The sequence below is a fragment of the Hemicordylus capensis genome, chromosome 1 (assembly GCF_027244095.1).
Source record: "Hemicordylus capensis ecotype Gifberg chromosome 1, rHemCap1.1.pri, whole genome shotgun sequence".
NCBI lineage: Eukaryota > Metazoa > Chordata > Lepidosauria > Squamata > Cordylidae > Hemicordylus > Hemicordylus capensis.
In genome coordinates, this window is record NC_069657.1 from 355830076 (window position 1) to 355851761 (window position 21686).

Below are 21686 nucleotides of genomic sequence, written 5' to 3' on the forward strand. Positions count from 1 at the left end.
GTTCTGATTGTTTGTTGCTACCAGGGTAGGAACTCTCCCAACCCACCCGTATATAGTTGTGTAAAATGCCCATAGTGTCCTTTGTCACACACATGCCGACAGGCTGATTCAGTTACTTGTATTCCTGCACACACCCTCCTCAATCATCTTTAAGCTTTATAATATTCATTGGCCATATATATTATGAGCAGCACTTCTGAGAGGTCAGGTGATCAAAGGGGGACACTAAAAATGTTGTTGAAAGAGTGCACAAGTTGGAGACTGGTTTTATTAGTTATATGAAGAGAAATTAGAGGTGGGACTTTGCTGTGAGAGTGCTCCACAGTTGACATCTACAGAAAACAATTATTAATGTGAAGATATAAGTTTTTTCCAGACATGGTGGCTGACATCCTAAGGAAGCGCCAGCATTTCCATCAAAGTACTGCTGCTGCTGCTTTCTGCAGTAATATGATCTGTACCTGGCCTGCAGGGGCAGGGGGGGCAATTTTTGCCACCTTCCCTGCTCCCAGATCAGCCCTCTGTGAACTGGAAGTAGGTCTCTGAGGGTTGTGCAGCCCTCAGGGATCCACTTTTGGGTCACAGGGAGAGTTTTTGGGGACAGGGAATATCATCCAAAACCTCTCTCCTGGGAGCACAGTACAAGCTGCATAGCACAGCAGCCCCAGGATTTTGTGAAAAGCGCTGGTGCTTCCTTAGTCAGGATGTCAGCCAAGGGAATACCATCAGAAAGAACAATATTGATGACTTATTTCAGGAAAGTCACAACCTTCCAACTTGTGCTTTCTCTCTTTTGGAAGGGTGGTTTTCTTGTTTTTTGTTTTTGCATCTGGTTCCATTTATGACTCATACTTCCCAAACATCCATATGTCGCTGCAGAAGGTCTTTAGCTTTTCTTGATTCATAGTGAGCTGTAGCCTTGGCTGCCAGCCATATAAGTGTAATAAAACCACTTTTTCCCCATCAAAAATAAAAATGAAATCCCATTTGCAGTGAGATTTAATTAGCAGTCTGTAAGTCATTTCAGTGCTGAAAGCACACTCACTTGTGTTGTGTTGTAGTTTGATTTGCACCTTCAGACTCCACTGTAACATTTCATTTGTCATAATGTGGAAAGGATTCACATACAGGTTGCTGCAAATTCCACAGCATTAAAAATATAGTAAACTTTGGACAATCATACTGGGTGCTCTTTGGATGTCACTGTTTGTATCACCTGTTTAGAATGTGGTGACAATGATGAATTTTAACACTTCCAACAAGGGGCTGACAAGAGTAATTTTGCTGAAATAGGCAGCTTGTCAAGAAGCCTGTGTATAAAAGGGTTGGCAAGACACTAAAAACACTCTGAATACATGTGTCTAAAACTATCATCACAGCTGAAGTTTCAGAATCAAAAGGCTATTTTTTGTGGGAAGAGAAAGCCATCTAAGTCAACTTACTTTAAGAATGTAATACTTGGGCCTTCTTCAATATTTAGCAATATTAAACTAGATACTGTGAAAGGTATATTTCTCATCGGGATCAGCCGCAGACTCAACTTTGATATTATTTGGACTATATTAATGCATGATACATGTGTTTATTCACTTATTAAACATAATGGTCTGCACCAGTTTGTGCCTGTTGTACATGGAGAACTAGGTTGAAACAGGCCACAATGTTTTTGCTTAATAATTTGATTAATTTGGCATTATGCAGGCAGAAACACACCAATGCTACTGACAGCCCATGTACTGACTGTGGAAACCTTAGCCTGATGCTGGGTGACACGGAAGGAAGAATGGCTTAAGGAAGCAGATTGACCGGCTCTGGCTGCCTACCACTAACAATCTGTGAACATGGCTGGCAGGCATCCTGTGGTCGAAGCCTCTCAAGGGATTATTTGCGGATCCAAGGGAAGAAAAGGAGGGAATCCCAAAGATGCTGCACAACCAATAAGCAGCTCTTCACCCAGTCATAAAACCTCTTGCCTGACATGTTTTGCACTTAAGAGAACTCTTTATTTAGAGGCAATTCTACTGTATAGTATGATATTTTTCTTTGGGAATCAATCCTGCACTGAGATTAAATAAAGAACTGACCACTAGCTATGCAGCATCCCTGGAATTTTCCCTCTCTTTGTTTGTTTAGTTTAGTTTATTACTATCAATGATCAAAGATCAGCAAATGCAATTTAAAACTTTTCAGAAAAGTACGGATAAAAAGAATACATAAAATAACAATGGTAATAATCAGAAGGAAAACAAATCCCATTTACATATAAAAATAGCAGTTAGCCAACATCCCAACCAAACCAAGAATCTAAAAGACAGGACAGGAAATTAGTTGCTGTCGAGTCAGCTGTATTAATTAAAAGTAACAAATCAACTTTAAGAGTTTTCTCCTCTCCCGGAAAATCCTGGTAACTGGCCAATTTACAAATTTCACTTTTACACATGGGAAGACTTATGGACTTCCCGTGTGTTTGAAAGTATCTGTTTCAAAATATTTGTTTGAAAGAAAAGACCAGTTGATTTCTCATCGTGGTGTTCACCAGGGTTTTATTCCCCTGGTGGAAATTGTCTTTACACTAATACATGGGAGTGCAGCATGTGTTGTCGGTGGGTTTAACATTTTCCCCTCCAGCCATATCAGTCCAGCTCCATCCCAGCCCTACAAAATGGCTATCTGCAGGATAGTCATTTTCAACGAGTTTTGCTTCTGAAGTCATAGGAGTGATTTCTCTTGGAAATGGATCTCAAAGTATTCAGTATCAGAAACAGAGAAATATGTTGCCATAAGAACTGTTTGATCAGACATTACTCCTCAAAGAGTGTGCTCCCACAGGACTGCTTGCTTCAGATGGAGGGATTTCAAGTGTGTGAACCGATCCAAAGTTTTGTCTTTAATTCTTCTATAGTCCCACTATATATAGACTGTTAACCTGGTGCTCAGAAAAGCAGCAGTGGTTCATGCCATTCTGTACTGGAGGGTCCCACCCTAAGCAAAGTCCATGGACATATCTCCCACAGGGGAGACTGCTGAGGGGAGCGTGCAAAGGAGGAACAGAAAATCTCCTATTTCACAGCATTGCGAATCATTCCAGGTGTTCATATATTGTTACATTTGGCCAGGTCATAAAGATTTATCAGGTTACTCTTTCAGACCAGGAGTAGCCACTCTGTGACTGTGCCTTGTCAGTTATGAAGTTCTTGGACAACTTGAAGAATGAACAGAAATAAAGTGATCTGCAAAGCAATGTTTTCCTGGTGAACATGAGACTTTCTGGCAGAGGCGTAACTATAGGGGGGGCAGGGGGGCACGTGCCCCGGGCGCCATCTTTTTTGGTCACATGGGGGGCGCCGCCATGACAAAAAAAATTCTTTTTAATTTTTTAAAAATTTTTTGTTAATACAAATGTTTCCTGCTCAGTGCAGCAGCGCTGCAGCAGTCAAGGGAGCACGTCGGCGCCCCCTCCCCCACGAGCGGTCCTTTCCGCGCCGCCTGCGGCCCCCCCCCATTGCTTTGCTGGCGCCTGGCAGCCAGTCAGTGGCCTGGCTTGGCGGCGGCGGCAGGCACTTGTGAGGAAAAACCTAAGTATAATGTAGTATGTTGGGGGCGCGGGGGGGTACGCCATTTCAATGCTTGCCCCGGGCGCCTTTTTCCCTAGTTACGCCTCTGCTTTCCGGTCAGTTGTACTCATGCTTGCCTCCAGCCAGACTGTGAAGGAAACCACGGAGAGGAAACAGCATAACTTGGAATTGAGAGAGTGTTGCAGAAGGAGAAGCCCAGTTTGTGAGGGCCCTGAAGTGATGTGTCACTAGAGACAGTTGGAGACAGGAAAGGACTGCTGGTAGAAGCAGTGCAGGGGCGTAGCTATGGGCTTGGTTGGGACAGATTTATCACTAAACACATAAGGTGTTTGGAAATAAGCAAAGGTGGCTGGGCACTTTGTGTCATGGTAGGGTTTGGTATGTAACGCTTACGTTTGAAATATGGACCACTTCCCCAGCCAGCCCCCGGACTTTGGGGAAGGGACAACATTTCTGCAGCCTTTCTACCGCTGCTTGTTTAAACTTCACAAAAGCATAAAATCTGGAAGGCAAACTGTCACAAACTTATTCTAGATGAGATTTCCAAATTTGGCCCATCAGGATGGTACAACAGAAAAGAAGCCAATAGTGTTTAGTGATCTAATCAACATGCTTATGATAGTTGTGTTTGAACTGATAGCACAATGTGATAGTTTCTACCACACATTTGCACTTATGCATGAAAAGCCAAATGATATCACAGACAATGCCAGATGTTTCCTTGGGAATGTAGAATATGAAGATATTAAAGGGGTTATACATTTCATAGACCTATTTTTCATGAACATTTGGAAGACTGGAAATTATAGATACTGTATTTATGAATATATTTGAGGAAAGAGATGTACACCAGAGAAGGCTCATTTGGGGCAGAGGGGACATTGCCCTCCTTCTTGTCCCACATTCTTGCACCCCATTCTCTCACTAAACATATCATCTCTCCCTTTCTTTCTCACTTGCTTAAATGTTGCTCTTGTATTTATACTGCTTGCCTGTAGATGACATTGGCTCTTGATCTTCTTTCTAAATTCCTTTGTAAAAAACCATTTCCTCCCTTTTAGGGTTTTCGGTGAAATCCCTTGCCCCCCCCCAAATAATTACCATACTTAATCATACCCAAATTGCATATTTAGTGCCTCAGCACCAATCAAGATGTGTCTTTCTTTTCTCCTTCCCCATCAATGGTGGGCAAGGGTTACTCATGCCCCCAACCAATCAGAAGTCACAATAGCTTACAGGCACCTATTCTGACCAATATTATTTTATTATTTTATTTATTTATTATTTTTATTTATTCGATTTCTATACCGCCCTTCCAACAATAGCTGGCAAACAAAGCCAGCCCAATCATCGGATTTCCCAGGATCCTTCTAGGCAGGCTGAGCAGACTCTTTGGATATCTTAGTGCAAAATGGGAAGACTAAGTCTGCAAGCCACAAGAGTTCTGAACAGGTAGGGGCCCTTGCTACCTTTCTCCAGCCTCCACTTCTCCAGAGAAAAGCCAGCTATTTTCTCCTCACTCAGAACCCCAACCAAGCCCCCAGAAGGCATTGGATTTATCCAGCATTTGCTAGGAGCTCTTTTCCTTTTCTTTTAAAAAAATGGCACTAGCAAATATTGGCAACACACAGAGATCTAGAGAATGATGGGTGGAGGTCGATATGGTGGACTGGCACTTCCTCTGGGCATTTCTTTTACTAACAAGCAAACAAACAGTCTCCCCCCTTCCCTCTTAAATATGGGTCAAGCAAAGCCTGTTGCTAGCTCCCTCATCTTTCTCTTACTCTCTTTCCTCTCGAGGGTGAAAGAGAGGAAGGGGGTTACGGCTTTCAAATAAAGCAAGGCATTTTAACTGAAATTATTAGATGGACAACTTCAAACTTATCCTGTCTGAAATGTATGTCTTTAATGCAGAATTTTAAAAGAAAGAAAAATCAGATTACTGCCTTCTATTTAGGGACAATCTAACAGGCTCAGCTTGAAAACCATGCTAGTCCAAAATAATAAAGTGGCTCTATAACTCCATAGTTCTTCTGCCAGATCATGTGTGTTATTGGTTGGTTATTTTGTGTGTTACCTTTTGGGGGCAGTGGCACACCTAGGTAATTTTGGAGCCCGGACCTGAAGGGCTTCGGAGCCCCCCACTCCCGGCTTGAGGGGTTCTGGGGCAAGTTAAATCTTTTTCCAAAAAAAATTTCAACCACTGCTATGCTGTGGGAATGGCAGCAGACATGGGGGCGGCTGGCAGGGAGAGGAGAGTGAGGAGAAAGGAGAAGTCCTCAGCATAAGATTGTGATTTTTATGGCTTAATTTTCAAATCTGATACAGGATCCCCTCTATAAAGGATTGCCTAGAACTGCAGACAATTGTGTAGTTTATTCCAGGAAAAGCCTTAATAAACTTAATGAAGAGTGTGTTGCTACTTTCCACATTGACAACCACAGTTAACCAGCCTAATGGCATGATTCCTTTACTCACACCTAACCAAGGGGCAGATTTATCACTAAACAAGCTCTAAATAGGCAGCTGCCAAAGGCTGGTTTGAACGATGGAGATTTTGGTTGAGACAAGTAAACAACTTTGCAGCTTGAAGAAAGCCATGGGCTGGTGATTACCCTTCCACTACTGTTTAAACTTGGGGTTGGACCTGCCTGCTATTGGTCCCACCTATGGTTACCTCTGTCCCCCTCCCCTTCACCTTCCACCAGCCCTAAGAGGCAGCTGCTGCCACTGAGTACTTCATGATTAAACTCAAATATGTGCATAAAAGCAAACCTGAAAACTTTTCATCCAAACTACCTACATATTTAGAGAAAACACAAAATTGTATTTCTTATGCATTAACAGAATTGAAACTTTTTTGTTTTTTAAAATTGTTGCCCAGGGGAAGCACAAAGTACAGAATTAACATTTCGTCTTCTGCCCCGAACTAGTCCGAAACTAAAATTGGGGGGTGGGGGGGTGGGCAGTGGTTTCTACTATAGCAACTTGAAAAAATCCACACAGAGCTTGGTTGTCTGAAGGGGGCTCAGACCATAGCCACAATTCTGTATGCATTTATATTTTAATTTGTAGATCTCTAGAATTCCTGGAAATTGATGTGGCTACTCCCAAACTTCTTTGGTGGACTTAAGAATTCAGTATGCAACATTGCCATATGAAAATTGGTTATGTTTGGTGCTTACAGTGATGTAGCTATCCTGAACACATTTGGAAGCAAATGTGTTCTAAATGTGTACTAAATGTGTACTAAAATATGAGAGTTCTATTTATAGAGAATATTTAACTTCACTTTTATTAGAGGTTCCCATACTGTGCAGGGAACTGCCAATCAAAGTGAGAGGCACTTTCACAAGCCCCTGCAAAGCACACCCGCACAACATGGGAGGGGAGGCTGCTGCATGCCTACTATGCCTGTGAAAATGCAGTTCCAATGGTACCCTCATCATTCCCAAAGGGAAAACCATCCGTACTGCATCTTTGCAAGATTTTGTAAGCATGCAGCAGCTGTGCAGGCATGCTTTACAGGGGTTCATAAGGACTATACTGCCCTGAGCAGTATTGCGCTGAAGGGGCAGGAGACAAATATTTTTAATTAATTAATTAATTAATTAATTAATTAAATCTATAAAATAAGTAAATAAATAAATAAATAAATCTAGCAGCAGAGAGAGAGAGAGAGCACACAAGCACATTAGCTTATCTTTTACCATAGGCTTCTCCCTGGAGTCTTTGCGAATAGAGTATTTGATAATAACAGGTAATTATCATAGGCTGTAGTGCAACCTAACTTGGCCAGGTGCACTTAACTTGGCCTGAAATATATATTATGACCCTGAAACATTTGCAGATAAACTACTGCAAAGCTGTCGAGTGGTTGCTTACAAACTGCAAACTACTGCAGACTCACCTGTGAGCTTAAGTCAAGTTATATATAACTTTAATTCTGGTGGTGTTCAGCAAATGGTTGTATGGGCGTTTTTTTCCTTCTTAATCAGGACAGTGGAAAATCTACAAGATATTCTGACAAAACTTAGTGATAAGTTGGCAAATGATAAACAGTCAAAGCGTGAACTGATTTTTCTGTTATTTCATGCAAAACCAAGCAAGTTACATGCGTGCTCATGCCCACAAACATGTCCAAGGTAAGATCATATAATGCACCACTATGCAATGTGCAGCCCAATCCTATGTGTCTTTACTTGGAAGTACATCCCACTGAGTTCTATAGCACCCAAAAGTAAAGAATGCATAGGATTGCAGCCTGTAAGTGCTTCATTGCTAGCTTGGGGGAAAAAATTAAAACACCACATGAAAACTAGACACTAGATATGTAATGTAACTGTATATTTATTTCTTTTTTAAAAGAACACTCCTTAAATGTATTGCAAGTCAATATACAAACGTGTTTTCACATAATTATAATCCACTAAATAGCACAGAAGATAACCCAGATTTTGTTGACTTCGGTGTAGGTGTGTATATTTTTGTGGTATTCCATCATACCTTCAAACATATAAGTAATGGCTCTTCCCAGTCTTCTCCCAAGACAATGCTATAAATGCCCTTAATCTTGAAGGATACAACTATTTTTCCAACTGATATTTGCCCTTAGATAGAGATGTCAGTACAATGTTTCTTCCAGTAAGGAAGCTGCCCCAAAATATGTTGCCTTGGGTTCCAGAGATAGTTGCGAGGAAGTATCCATCTTATACTCCCATATACCCACCGTAAAGCCCCTGCAAATAAGATAACTTGGCAAAATGACTAAGCTCCTTGCCATCAATGAGTATGGAGTCCCTCCCCGCAAGACATTCCCATGGCTCCGTCTCCTGCATGCAGCACCCAGCACTGACTGCCAAGCCACCGGGCCAGCCGATAACAGATCTATACAGTCAAATGTGCTTTCTCACCTGTGGTGAAAGCCCAGTTCCTTTGTAATCAGGGCCAAGGGAGCCAGAGTCCCATCCCTTCTCTTTGAAAGACACTTTGATATAGATATGTGGTGACACACTGCCTGATCCTGCTTCTGCTCATGTCAAATTCACAATCTCCACTGACTTCACTTGAAACAGGGTGAGGCCTCTAAGTGTCCAATCTACATGAAATTTCACCAGTTTTAATTTGCATATATTTACATGGGGTGGAATGTTTTCCCATATAGTTTTTTTTTTTTAAGGAGCATATAGAGCAACATGTTCACATAAGACCAAATACTTTTAATATATTTATAACTGTTTTATAAAGCTTTGAAAAAACTCACAATAGCACATGGTTTTACTTTAATGCTTTACGGTACTATCATTTTAAAATCACAATCAGCACTTTAAGTTATAGTTGATCCAGCAAACAAGAGACAAAAAATTACAAGAGTTAAGAACGGACTGATACATCCTTTTATCTTATTTTTTTTAAACTAATGCATAAGTGCAGAATAAGATAAGATACTCTAGTTTAAATATCTTGTTTACAATATACATTTTTGTTCTAATAATGCAACAGTAAATCCCATGCTTCACATAGAAAAGCAATCCACAACATTAAGAAAAAATGTACAATTTATGAAACAAAGTAAATAAATATTAGTATTACAGAATCAGAGCTGTACATAAAAGCTGTTCAGTTTTAATCATATAAAAATATTTTAGTGCAACCTCACATATATATTGATGCTTTTTTTTGTTTTTTGCTTTACATCATTTAGATCAAAGTGTCCAAAAAAGGAAAGAAATTACATTTATTACAAAGCAGATACACAAATTCTAAAATATGTACAAATTACCGCTAAAAAAACGCTTATAAGAATATAAGCAAAAGTAAAGAAAAGGCACAAACATCTGTACAGGTTAAAAGTACCAGACCCAATAAGAATTTTGAAATGTCATTTTGGTCAGGCTCATGATGACTTGTAGTTTTAACTCAATTCTTTTGATATAACAAAAGTATATATATAATAGCAAACTACTGTAACTTAGAACCAGCATGCTATAAAGTTGAATACTTCCTTCTATCACTAGGAGAGGAAAAAAAGGGGGTGGGTGGGGGGTAAACACCTGTGTTAAAGTCTCCAAACACTTCAGATCACTGTGGTTTGCTTTTTTCAGAGAGTGGATCTTTTCCTTCCTGTGTGCTTGATGGGGAATCTTTCCTACTAAGGTAGCCTAACTGTCTGACATCCACACTGCTTTTGCTGTAAAAGGTGGAATGAGATAATGCAGTCTGTGATGTACCAAAAAGGTCCTTTTCGCCACTGTGCAAGTCAGGGTTGGTGGCTGAGGCACAGATCTGGCCTGGCTCAGAGCCACTAAAGTGTTTAATGCTAAAATGTGCACTTTCTGGGGGTTTCTGAGGAGGCTCAGAATCCCTTTGCAACTGCTCTGTCCCATGTAGTACTTCCTCTGTGGCAATTCGGAGAGAGGCTATGGCTTTTGTACAAGTCTGTATGTTCTCCTCCTGCTCCCTCTCAACGACGCCTTCTTCTGAAGTGCTCTTTTTCATCATCAGCAGTGGAGAGGACAATGCACTGGCTTGAACCACTGTATGCAAAGTGTGGGGACAGGTACGTTTCTCATGGTGTTTAGAAATGATACATGATTCTTTAGTAATGGTCTCTGAAGCTGCCCTTTTCTTCTCACCAGAGCCCTCTTTGGGGAGGGGCAAGACAGACGGAGGATGCAAACCTGATAGGGCTGCAGGTATTGAATGGACCATTTGAATGCCCCCAATAGGCATCATGGGGATGGGTGCACGAAGCTGCTGTTGGGAGTGTAGTGGAAGGTGACTGAAGACATAGTCAGTAGGACCCTCAGGAAACAGGTTAGACCCATGATGCTCCAGAACTCCCTTCTCTCCAGACACGTTGAAATAAAGACCCTGGAATAATCCTGGTCTTGAGCTCTGCAAGTAGAGGAAAACAAAAGTTAGCAGCAGCACCCCAGATCTAGCGAAGTAGTTACACAATGTAGCTACCTACTGTTCTTTTTAGTGGTCCAGCAAAATGTATTGTAAAGCACATTGTCACCTATATTAATTAACAAAACACAACCAGACTTGTAGGATGAACACATAACTCACATTTCTAACACCTTAAGCACAGCTGGATATAGATATCAAATGTGATGCTACTTACTAGTCAAAAATTTTTGGAGAAGAGAAATAGACCTGATAAATGCTGGCTGTAACGTTGGCAAAGAAATGACAAAGATCTGTAATTCAATTAGACAAGCTACAAGATGGCATTATACTGAGTACAAATGCACAATCTTCAGAACCATCTAAATAATTTTATAAATATCTGTACAAATGGGAAGAACCCAAAGAGGAGTCAGTAAGGAAATGTTTGAATGAATTAATATTTTCAACAATAACTCAAGAACAAAGGAACTTCTAATCTCTGCAAGTGAGCGGAATTAACATATGAAACTTGAAAATAAAAGGGGCAAATACGGTATGCTATGAAGTTCAATCTCATAGCACACCAAAGCAACATAAAAAAGAATCTAGAGGGAGTCCACACATGCAGCTATTACACACATCTTTAGCCTCAGACACACAGGCTAAGCATTTCACTAACAGAGATACCTGCTGCTTCAGAGGCCTAATCAGATATGGACCAAACCACTATCAAGTAAAACTGGAGATGAAATGGAGCAAATCAGGCCAATTTGGGTAGGCCACTAAAGCTTCACTTTGGTTTCCACAGCCCTGAAAAAGGCTACCATTTTCAGAAACACCTGCATCATTCAGGAACACAAACTATGGCAAAAGAAATGCAAGATGACCATAAGGGAAGAGAAAAGAGAGTTTGATGAACATTTAGCTAAAAGTATCAAAGGGAATAAAAAAACTTCTTTAAATACATCAGATGCAGGAAACCTGCCAGGGACGCGGTTGGACCATTAGACAACGAGGGAGTGAAAGGGGTTATTAAGGAGGATATGGAGGTTGCAGAGAAGCTAAATGAGTTCTTTGCATCCGTCTTCACAGCAGAGGATACTAAGCATATACCTGTTCCTGAACCAGGCTTTTCAGGGATGGAGGCTAAAGAACTGAGTCATAGAAGTGACAAGAGATGATTTTCTAAACTGTCTAGAAAAACTGAAACCTAGCAAATCACCAGAGCCGGATGGCATCCATCCAAGAGTCCTGAAAGAACTCAAATGTGAAACTGCCGACCTCCTTGCTAGAATATATAACTTAACCCCGCAATCAGGCTCTATACTGGAGGACTGGAAAGTAGCAAATGTAACACCGATTTTCAAAAAGGGATCCAGGGGTGATCTGGGAAATTACAGGCCGGTTAGCTTAACGTCTGTTCCAGGCAAATTGATGGAAAGCATCCTCAAGGATAAATTTGATAAGCACATAGAAGAACAGACCCTGCTAGGTGAGAACCAGCATGGCTTTTGCAAAGGTAAATCTTTCCTCACAAACCTTTTGGAGTTCTTTGAGAGTGTCAACAAGTGTGTGGATGAGGGTTATCCAGTTGACATCATATACCTGGACTTCCAAAAAGCTTTTGACAAAGTTCTTCATCAAAGACCCCTAAGAAAACTTAGCAGTCATGGGATAAAGGAACAAGTACATGTGTGGATTGTTAACTGTTTGAAGGACAGGAAATAGAGGGTAGGTATAAATGGAGAGTTTTCACAATGGATAAAAGTAAGAAGTGGGGTCATCCAGGGATCTGTACTGGGACTGGTGCTTTCTAATTTATTAATAAATGATCTAGAAGCAGGGCTATGCAGCGAGATGGCCAAATTTGCAGATGATACCAAACTCTTTCAGATAGTGAAATCCACAACGGATTGTGAGGATCTCCAAAAGGATCTCTCCAAACTGGGTGAGTGGCTGACAAAATGGCAAATGCGGTTCAATGTTGGCAAGTGTAAAGTGATGCACATTGGCACGAAAAACCCCAACTTCAAGTATACATTGATGGGATCTGAGCTGTCGGTGACTGACCAGGAGAGGGATCTTGGGGTCGTGGTGGACAGTTCATTGAAAGTGTCAACTCAATGTGCAGCAGCTGTGAAAAAGGCCAATTCCATGCTAGAGATCATTAGGAAGGGGATTGAAAATAAAAATGCTGATATTATAATATTCTTATACAAAACTACGGTGCAGCCACACCTGGAGTACTGCGTACATTTCTGGTCACCACATCTAAAAAAGGACATTGTAGAACTGGAAAAGGTGCAGAAGATGGCAACCAAGATGATCAGAGGCCTAGAGCACCTTCCTTATGAGGCTAGGCTACAACACCTGGGGCTATTTATTTTAGAAAAAAAGATGACTACAGGGAGACATGATAGAGGTCTCTAAAATCATGCATGGTGTGGAGAAAGTGAATAGAGAGAAATTCTTCTCCCTCTCACATAACACTAGAACCAGGGGTCATCCCATGAAATTGATTGCCAGGAAATTTAGGACCAACAATCAGAGGTACTTTTTCACACAACGCACAATCAACTTGTGGAATTCTCTGCCACAAGATGTGGTGACAGCCAACAACCTGGATGGCTTTAAGAGGGGTTTGGATAAATCAATGTCAAGGTAGGACTGCACTGATCTGACCTGAGGAGCTCACTATCTCCCGATCTGAGGCATGGGAAATGCTGAAAGGAAAGAGTAGCCCTGAATAAGCCAGGAAAGTGCACATAACTGAAACTCAAGAGACCACTGCTGTGGTGCACTTCTGCTGGATGACAGGCACATAGGGCTGAGGAATGAGACTAGATACTAGATAGTGCTACTTGCTTCTGTGCAGTTTAATACATATTCTTCGAGTCCCTTGACACATTTTTATTTACTTAATACACATTTCCCCTCCCTTCTTTCAAGGAACTCATGGCAGTGTACATGGTTCCTCCCATTTTACCCTTGCAACAATTCTGCAAGGTAGGTTACTTTATTCATTAATTAAAATATTTATACTCCACCTTTCAATGCCAAAAGGGACCCCAAGGTGGCTCCAGTATTTAAACTGCATTTCACACTTCAGATTTTTAGTCCTTCGAATCCCCTCCCCCATTTACTTCCCAGGGCACTCTACCACTGACATGTTTCACAAATGTTAGACTGATAGCCTAATTCCCAAATTGCACACAAGCCCCATTTCTGAGGATAGGAACTCTGAATAGAGCCACAAAAACGCAAATAAGGGAAAAGCTAGGAACTGCAGAAGTCCTCTGGAATATCTTCGTTATGAACTCCAGGCATCCTCCAGAAACAACTCCTTATATAATTTTCAATCTCTGCTTCTCAGAGGTAGTTTTGATGGTAAGGAAAAGAGCCCCTGGAATAGAAGGGGCTCTTGGTGATTGACATACTGTGCAATGTTATGCATGTGGTGGAATGTATTGTTTGTGTTAAGTGAAAAATTGCACAAATGGAGTTGTGCAAAGGTGCTGCCATTATAATGGCCACATTGCTGCGCAAGTCTGTGCAACTGTTACATTACACTGATTGTCAGCCAGTTTAGTTTTGCTTCACCTCAGGATTACAAATTACAGAAACAATAGTCCAGCCATGATCTCTTTGTTTCAAGGTTCAACAAGAGTGTGAAATTGCCCATGACTATAAGCAAAGCATAATCCAAGGGAGCAAGCCGGAGTTTGTGGCTTCAATGCCTTGGTTTTCTGTGACCTGGATAGACCAAGCTTGATGATTCAGGATAATAATCCTGAAGTCAACAACTTCAGGTATTTTTAGATTAAACGGAGATCCCATGAATATAAAAAGCTCTGTATTGCACAGAATATCTCCCTTTCAGTAGTAACCTGAAATGTCTTCAAGACATATAGTACTGTTCAGAAGATGATATGGCAGTGTTCATTTTGCATGGAAATGACTGTGAATTGGAGAATTTTTGTAAGATACCAAGTTAAATTCAGAATGAATTATTTTCCATGGCTTGTATTTGCTCCATTAATGAAAGGAACTTCCATTCATGGAAGATGAAAATTGCTCAAAGAAGGAGTCCTTCCATAAACACAGCTTTCCTTCTATGAATGGGATATTTTTTTGTTCATAGAGCATGTAGGATACAACCCAACATATTTAAAGTATACATGCAAACTGAGCATGTATTCATACACAAATTTAGTTGAGGTGCAAGAGCAAACACAGTAACAGCTCAAATATATGTTGATAAAATGTTGTTAGATCTGCCCAAACATATACATCTCCTTCTGCTTGCCCCAAAGAACAAATCAAATGTAGAACATGGAGTAATTCAAAGGAAGCATTGATCGCTATGTGCCAGCAGTTGCAGCACTGAGGGAGGGAGAGAGAGAAAAAGCCTAGCTGAGGCCAAAATAGTCTGACTAGTAAATTAGAGGCAACACATCCTTTTCTTTATATGACAGTAAAAATGGTGATTGGGTTTCTGTCATTTCTCCCCCTGAGATAACTGAAGGCGATTATGCTTTTGCCTGTGGGAGTGCTCAAATGCACCAGGAAGCCGATTCAAAGGTTTAGAAATTGCTACTTTTGTGCATCCAAATTCAATTCTTTCCATCCACAGGGAGGAATCCTAATTATAGTGAACAAAACAGCTGCAAGATAGAAGGTCTTTATGGTAGGGAAGTTGTGCTTGTCAATACTCAGGCATTGTGGAGTGTATATCTTGGCTTGCCCTTACTGAGGACTAGTTCTCAAACAACATATGAAGTAGTAAACCTGATTTGGGGCAGTTCCACTTTAGATTGTAGGTGAGGGTTCACATGACTTCCATACAAAATTTTACTCATGCTGCCCATCTTTTCTTTAAGAAAATGAACAAATTTCCTCCAGTTCCATAAGGGGAAGGGGTATATTGGTGAAGCTCTCCGAAAGTCCACTATAGCCCTTTAGATGCTCCCCTTGTTTTCTCCTGCAATATCCCATAGACAAATATCAAGATTTTGGGAGTTCAGCCAGCCTGGCATGATTATCTCCAAAAAGAAGTTTCCCCCCTTTCTTTTCCAGGTAAACATGGCTTGAGATGGGCAATTACTGATAGCAGAAAAACCACAAAGCCAGATGGAGTGACATTTTAAAACAAGGGTCGGTTTTATCCTTAGCAAAATAAAATTGAGACAAATATTTCTGTTTGCAGCATCTGAGTGAAGAAGGAAAACAAAAGATGAAAGAAACACTTCCTCCCTTCTCTAATGATTGCAGAAATCAGCACCAAACTTGAAAATTACAGAGTTAACATTTAATTCTTCTGAATAGGATGGGAGCAAGATCCAATAATTTGCTGGAGAACAACATCCAACAAAAGGATGTCCAAAAGGATTGTCCTTTACGACAAATATTTATATACCGCTTTTCAACCAAAGTTCCCAAAGTGGTTTACATAATAATTTACTTTCAAAAGTAAATTACTTAAAATTTCCATTATATTTTAGAATGTCACCTCACTGGAACTTTTTGGGTGCTTATTCTCTCCCAGATAGAACTATTTAACAACAGATGGGAGGATTTATGTATTAGCCTGTCAAAGGCTGAGCTGATTTCTCAAGATTTAGTCCAACTCAAAGACTATACCGCTAATTATATGCAGAGTACCAAATAAGATTTCTAAATGGAAATAAGAAATTTACAAAAATTTTCCTGTGTAGTAAAGAGTCATTGCATTACAGTCCAATACTGCAAAAATAACCAAAAAACTTAGGTCCCAAATAACTCAGATATTCATTAAGGTGAATAGCAAAATGCTGGTCAATACCCCTGTTGATCCCACCAGATCTGATAACCTTCTTCCCACATTAATTCTCAGTCGCATGTAGTCCTCAGGACTTGCTGCTGCCTGTCCAATGATATATGAAAAAATTCTGCTTAGAGCACACTCTGTTCCATCATACCACCTCTAATTACAATAAAGGCTGCCATTTTACTCTATACTTGGCTTACTCCAACCTGTAATGTTTACAAAACACTGTCAAAGTAATAAAACACAGTTTAAAAAAACAAACAAAAACCACACTAGGGGTTTATAACTTACCGACTGTCCCAATGGAACTGAGTCTGACTGCAAATACTGGCCCATGGGCAATATTGGGTTATGGTACAAGCCTCTTCGGGGTGATGCTGCTCTAATAGAGGCCATATACCTTCGTTCCCTTCGTGGAGACAGGTCTCTGAGAGAAGATGTGTCTTTTCCAGGTGACAATGGTCTTCTTGGTGACAAATGACGTCTTGGAGATGCATCTCTCCGGGGCGATAACTCCCTCCTGAGTACAGCTTCTTTCCTCGGTGAAATGTGACTGATGGGTGAAATCTCTCTCCTTGGTGATAAATGCCTTCTAGGTGACAAATCCCCTTTGGGCATCAAATACCTCTTTGGTGAATTATCTCTGTATGGTGAAGAATCATACCCTGGTGATGACTGTCGGCTGGAGGATGAAAAGTCCCTAGGAGATGAGTTGGACTCCAAAGAAACCATGTAGTCTTCATCCATGCAGCTAGGAATATCAAGTCTGTCTTTATCAGGCTCTGAATCTGTACTTTTGTTCTGAAAAAACCTTTGATATTCTGTCATCTGCGAATCATCACAAGAGTCACTTGGTGTTAGGAGCTGAGTAACCTGAATGCTAGGTAAAGTGACCAAATAACTTATCAATGAGGAATGTCCCACTGAACTGTCAGGAGAACCCCCATAGGATGCCGTAGCAGCATTGACAGACAGTGAGGAGAATCTGGGCGGTTGGGGGCTAGTGCTTCGTGATCTTGTTTTTGGTGTTGAGTCTCCAAGAGTGTCATCAAAATCATCATCATCTTCATCGTCGTCGTCATTATCCTCTCCATCCTCTCCATCTGATTCTTCAGCATCAGAGAACTGATGATCAGTTGATGTGCCAGTCATGTTACTCTTTTCAGCTTCGTGCTGTGTGTCTTCCATATTTTCTGAAACAAGTGTGACAAGTCAATAGGGAAAGTGCAGGACACACATTTCTGATAATCATACAGCTTTTCTACACTCAAATCTTCTGCAGAATGGCTGTAAAAAAGGCCATTTTGGTGATTTTGGTGTAAGAAATCCACCTTGCACAAGCAGCCTTATATTACATTGAAATCCATGACATTTATGCACACAATTTTGAGCACATCTCACTGGTTTCTATGCCTCTCCAAAACATTTGCAGGATAAAATGAGTACGTATTAGAATCAAGTCATGTGGTAATTGTTTGAAGTTTGATAAAAATAGGACTTGCATGCTCCCCAAATAACTTACCAAACTGAGCTCATTTTGGGGCTCAGTATCTTCTCTTTTTAAAGACTTACTTTGCAATTACAAAAAAGAAAAATATACTCCACACACACCCAAAAACATGAGGAGCTACGATTTTAAGTTGTCTAAAAGATTTATCAAATCGACTGCTGAAGCCAGATTCTGCAGTTCATGGCAAAATGTTGGCCATGGAGTAAATCACTATCCCAGAGCATGGGCAACTTTGATAGATTTTACTGCATGGAGAATCAGAGTACAAAATGTTTTCATACCATATTGGAATGTATTTGTGTTATCAGTCTCTAAGAATATTGTGTACACTAGGACCAGATTTGTAGTCTATGGGAGGCAGAAAACATTTTACCAGTGAATGAAACCCTGGACTCAGTAAGCCTCAAACAAAAACGTCAAGATTATTTCCAATGCTTGGTGTTGACACAAGGACAAAGTTAAAAAGGAGAGAAGAATCTTAACATATCCTCTCTTGTCAGCAAGTGATAAAGTATGATGAGTCATTTGCATACTGCAAAGGCCGACACAACTGAATAAACTCATTGTGACATACCTGCTTCTTCTGTTTCAGCATCATCCACAGATGTCATTGATACCCCCAACTCCAGGCATTTTTTCATGTGTGCTTTAGATTTCATATGTTTTGTCAGATTTCCTGTGGAAAGGCACAAAGATGACACTAATGAGATGGCATCAGCATAGACATTTTGCTGGCTCTGTGCAATTTCTCTCTTCCCTCCAATCTAAACTGGATAGGAAATGACTAAACTGGACAGACATATGGAACAGACTTTCATTCAATTTAAATGTACTTAGCAAAAGTAATTCTATATACTTTCATGCTTTGTGTTGTTTATGGCTCTGTTCTTTGCCCTGCTCTAACATTCAGGATGGCAGAGCCCTGATCTACTTTTTACTGTGCCAGCTCACCCAACCCCATTATTATAAAAACATATGATTCATAGTCATAATCTTTGAAAGGCTCCTTAAAATGTGTGCTGAAAAAAATAAATTGTTTGCATCAGGAATTAAAGGGTGACACAGGTATGTCAATTGCAATGCATGCACTGCTGTGTCTTCCTAATGCAAGATGCAAATCTGGCACAGAGGAGGACTTATGCAATTGCATGGCCATTGGAAATAACAGCCATATGATCATGCAAGCCCTCTTGTGCAATTTTAGCATTTGTGGAAGTTCTACGACTAATATTTATCAACAAAATTCTGAAAGCAGTCTACATAGAAAAATACATAAATAAGATGGTCCCATGTCCCCAGAGAGCTCACAACTTGCATTAGGGAGCTTTCACGACTTGCTTTCGCAGCTTGCATTAGGGAGGCTCAGCAGTGCAGACCATTGCACTAAACACACCCAGAATGTTCCACAGTATGTCAGCCAAAATGTTTAAGGCTATCACTAACTCACTCAACTTTATCATCATCATCAGTGAATGGCTACCTAAAATGTGTACTGGAAAAGAGTTCTCATTTTGAATTGTTTGCATCAGGTACTAAAATCCATGCTAACTGGGTCAAGGGGCACCTTTCATGCAGTGCCTCTCTTATTTTTTAGTAGACAGGGAGCAGCTGCCCCTATTTAGCCCAGCACAGCATCTGTCCAGTGGCTGTTGCTGGCATCCATCTTGTGTTTACACTATGACTATGAGCTTTTTGGAGACCGGGAATAATCTTTTGATTCTAAACTGCTTTGAGTTTTTGTTGCTGCTGTTGAAAAGCAGTATATAAATATTCCTAAATAAATATAAGCCACCTAATGGCACAGCGGGGAAATGCTTGACTAACAAGCAGAAGGTTGCCGGTTCAAATCCCCACTGGTACTATATCGGGCAGCAGCGATACAGGAAGATGCTGAAAGACCATCATCTCATACTGCACGGGAGGAGGCAATGGTAAACCTCTCCTGTATTCTACCAAAAAAGAAAACCACAGGGCTCTGTGGGCACCAGGAGTCGAAATTGACTTGACGGCATACTTTACTTTAAATAAATTAACTTTCAAGACTGTAACTGAGCAAGAAGGGTAAGAACAATGGCAGGCCTACCATCTGGCATAGGGACTGTGACCCCCACTGAGCTCTTTAAAAGACAAGATCTATCTGGTTTTCCACAAATCCATCTATAGATAGATCTTGAAATGGAGAGAGATAGACTGTAATGGACCCAGAATAAAATTAATGAAGCCCCATCTATATAAATGGAATAATGAAAACAGAATCAAATTCAGTGCACAGCCTGTAAGGAATAGTGTGAAGAAGCAGCGAATGCTTGCGGAGAGAGGGAATAATGAGGCAACAGATTTCACTGTTTGTGCTCTCACTGGCTCCCACACTGGGCAGAGGCCTAATGGTCAAAGGGACAGGGCACATGCTCCTTGCAAGCCCCTGCTGCTGTGTAACTACTGTGGAAATGCAGTTGCATTGGGAATACTATCCCAACTGCATTTATGCAATGCATAGTAGGCACACAATAGCCCCACCTCCAAAAGCTGCACTGGCATGCTTTACAGTGGCCTGGTAGTATGGATACAAATGAAACCCAGAGATGGAACCTCGGAGGAGAAATTGAAAGGGGCAGAGCAGCAGTTCCCCAAAGCAACTATCTGGTGTTATCTAGGTAAATAGCAGAACCACTGTCACATAGCTCTCCCATCAGCTCCAACTTCCAAGCTCTTCCTTTTGAACTCTAGATTAGCTTATCCATTAGGGCCACCAAAGCTGTTTATGTCATCTTGGCATTGCTAAAATCAACTAGACCCCATATCCGTCAAACACCTGGTAAAGGTTTCCATGGCAAAGAGGTACAACAGTCATTAGGAGCAGAATTTGGCCACAGCTATCTTTATTTTGAAAAGAATTTGCTAATCCTATGTCTAAAAAATGATTGGTTCCAAGGCAAATCCTAATTTTTTCATAGATAGATAGATAGAGCAAGTGCATCCTGCAGCTGACAAATGGAAGCTCCCCCCACCTCCTGCCCAGGGCTGGTAAGTCCATGTGAACATAAGCAATCAGATCTCAATCCATAATTAATGTAACTGTGGATGTAGTGGCCCACCTGGAGTCTGTGGATCTTTGCATTATTTATAAATGTGAAACTGACTCACCATCAAGACAGATCAGGGATTCTCTGCCCTGCAGCTAAATGCTTTGTTTCTGCAATGTGCCACTGCAAATGTACAATCCTGCTAGCATTTTGTATATTGATGTAATTAGTACTTGCACCGAAACATTTTGAACATGAAAGTAATATTTGCCAAGGCAGTTTTTATGCCACTACATTTCCTTTGCAGACAGATGGGCTGGGTAGAAGCCCATATTTCTTAATTAAGTTATACAAAGAGGCTCTCTATCGCACATAAATCCTTGAATCACTTCGATAATAGGGGAAAGTTACATTTCATGAAGCCCCATTTTCATAAATAAAACCACCTTACTTTAAGAAAACTTCCTTTCCCTTTGCAAAGATGGAAGGCAGAATGCCAAGAACAGATTTCTTTTCCCTTCAACAAAAATAGAAAAAGTACCTTTTGTTTTGAAGGCAAAATTACACAGCTTGCATATATAAGGCCGTACATCGGTATGGGTGCGGATATGTTTCTTGAGCATGCTTGGCTTTTTGCACCGAATCCCACATTCTTCACAAATGTACTTTCCCCGTCCCCGTCCTCTGACATATACATAATCCTCATTGGATTTATACCTGTTGGAAGAAAGCCCATATCAAGATAGTGTGCCTAGTTAAGCATATGCACTGGTTCTCATAAACAGCAACTAAACATACACTTTATGGCTTAGGTCACATTCTTACTCTACCACACACTATGCCACCAATACGATCAAGAGGATTTCAGAGCATGCTGC

The 21686-nt window shown here is 40.7% G+C and overlaps 1 protein-coding gene and 1 long non-coding RNA gene across 7 annotated transcripts in view; one reads left to right on the top strand and one right to left on the bottom strand.

Moving 5' to 3' along the window:
- Nucleotides 1-2100, top strand: part of LOC128342611 (uncharacterized) — a 51103-nt gene extending 49003 nt beyond the window's left edge. Inside the window, exon 3 of the long non-coding RNA XR_008315096.1 lies at nucleotides 1702-2100. This is a non-coding gene — a long non-coding RNA (uncharacterized LOC128342611). The remainder of the gene's footprint in view (nucleotides 1-1701) is intronic.
- A 5807-nt stretch (nucleotides 2101-7907) lies between these two features.
- HIVEP2 (HIVEP zinc finger 2) overlaps nucleotides 7908-21686 on the bottom strand; it is a 224204-nt gene continuing 210425 nt past the window's right edge. For all 6 annotated transcript variants that reach the window (XM_053290196.1, XM_053290177.1, XM_053290145.1 and 3 more), the window contains 4 exons: nucleotides 21350-21525; nucleotides 18360-18461; nucleotides 16567-17468; nucleotides 7908-10472 (listed from right to left, as the gene is read on the bottom strand). In XM_053290196.1, the coding sequence (XP_053146171.1) occupies nucleotides 9657-10472; nucleotides 16567-17468; nucleotides 18360-18461; nucleotides 21350-21525 (1996 nt within the window). In that variant the 3' untranslated portion in view covers nucleotides 7908-9656. The remainder of the gene's footprint in view (nucleotides 10473-16566; nucleotides 17469-18359; nucleotides 18462-21349; nucleotides 21526-21686) is intronic.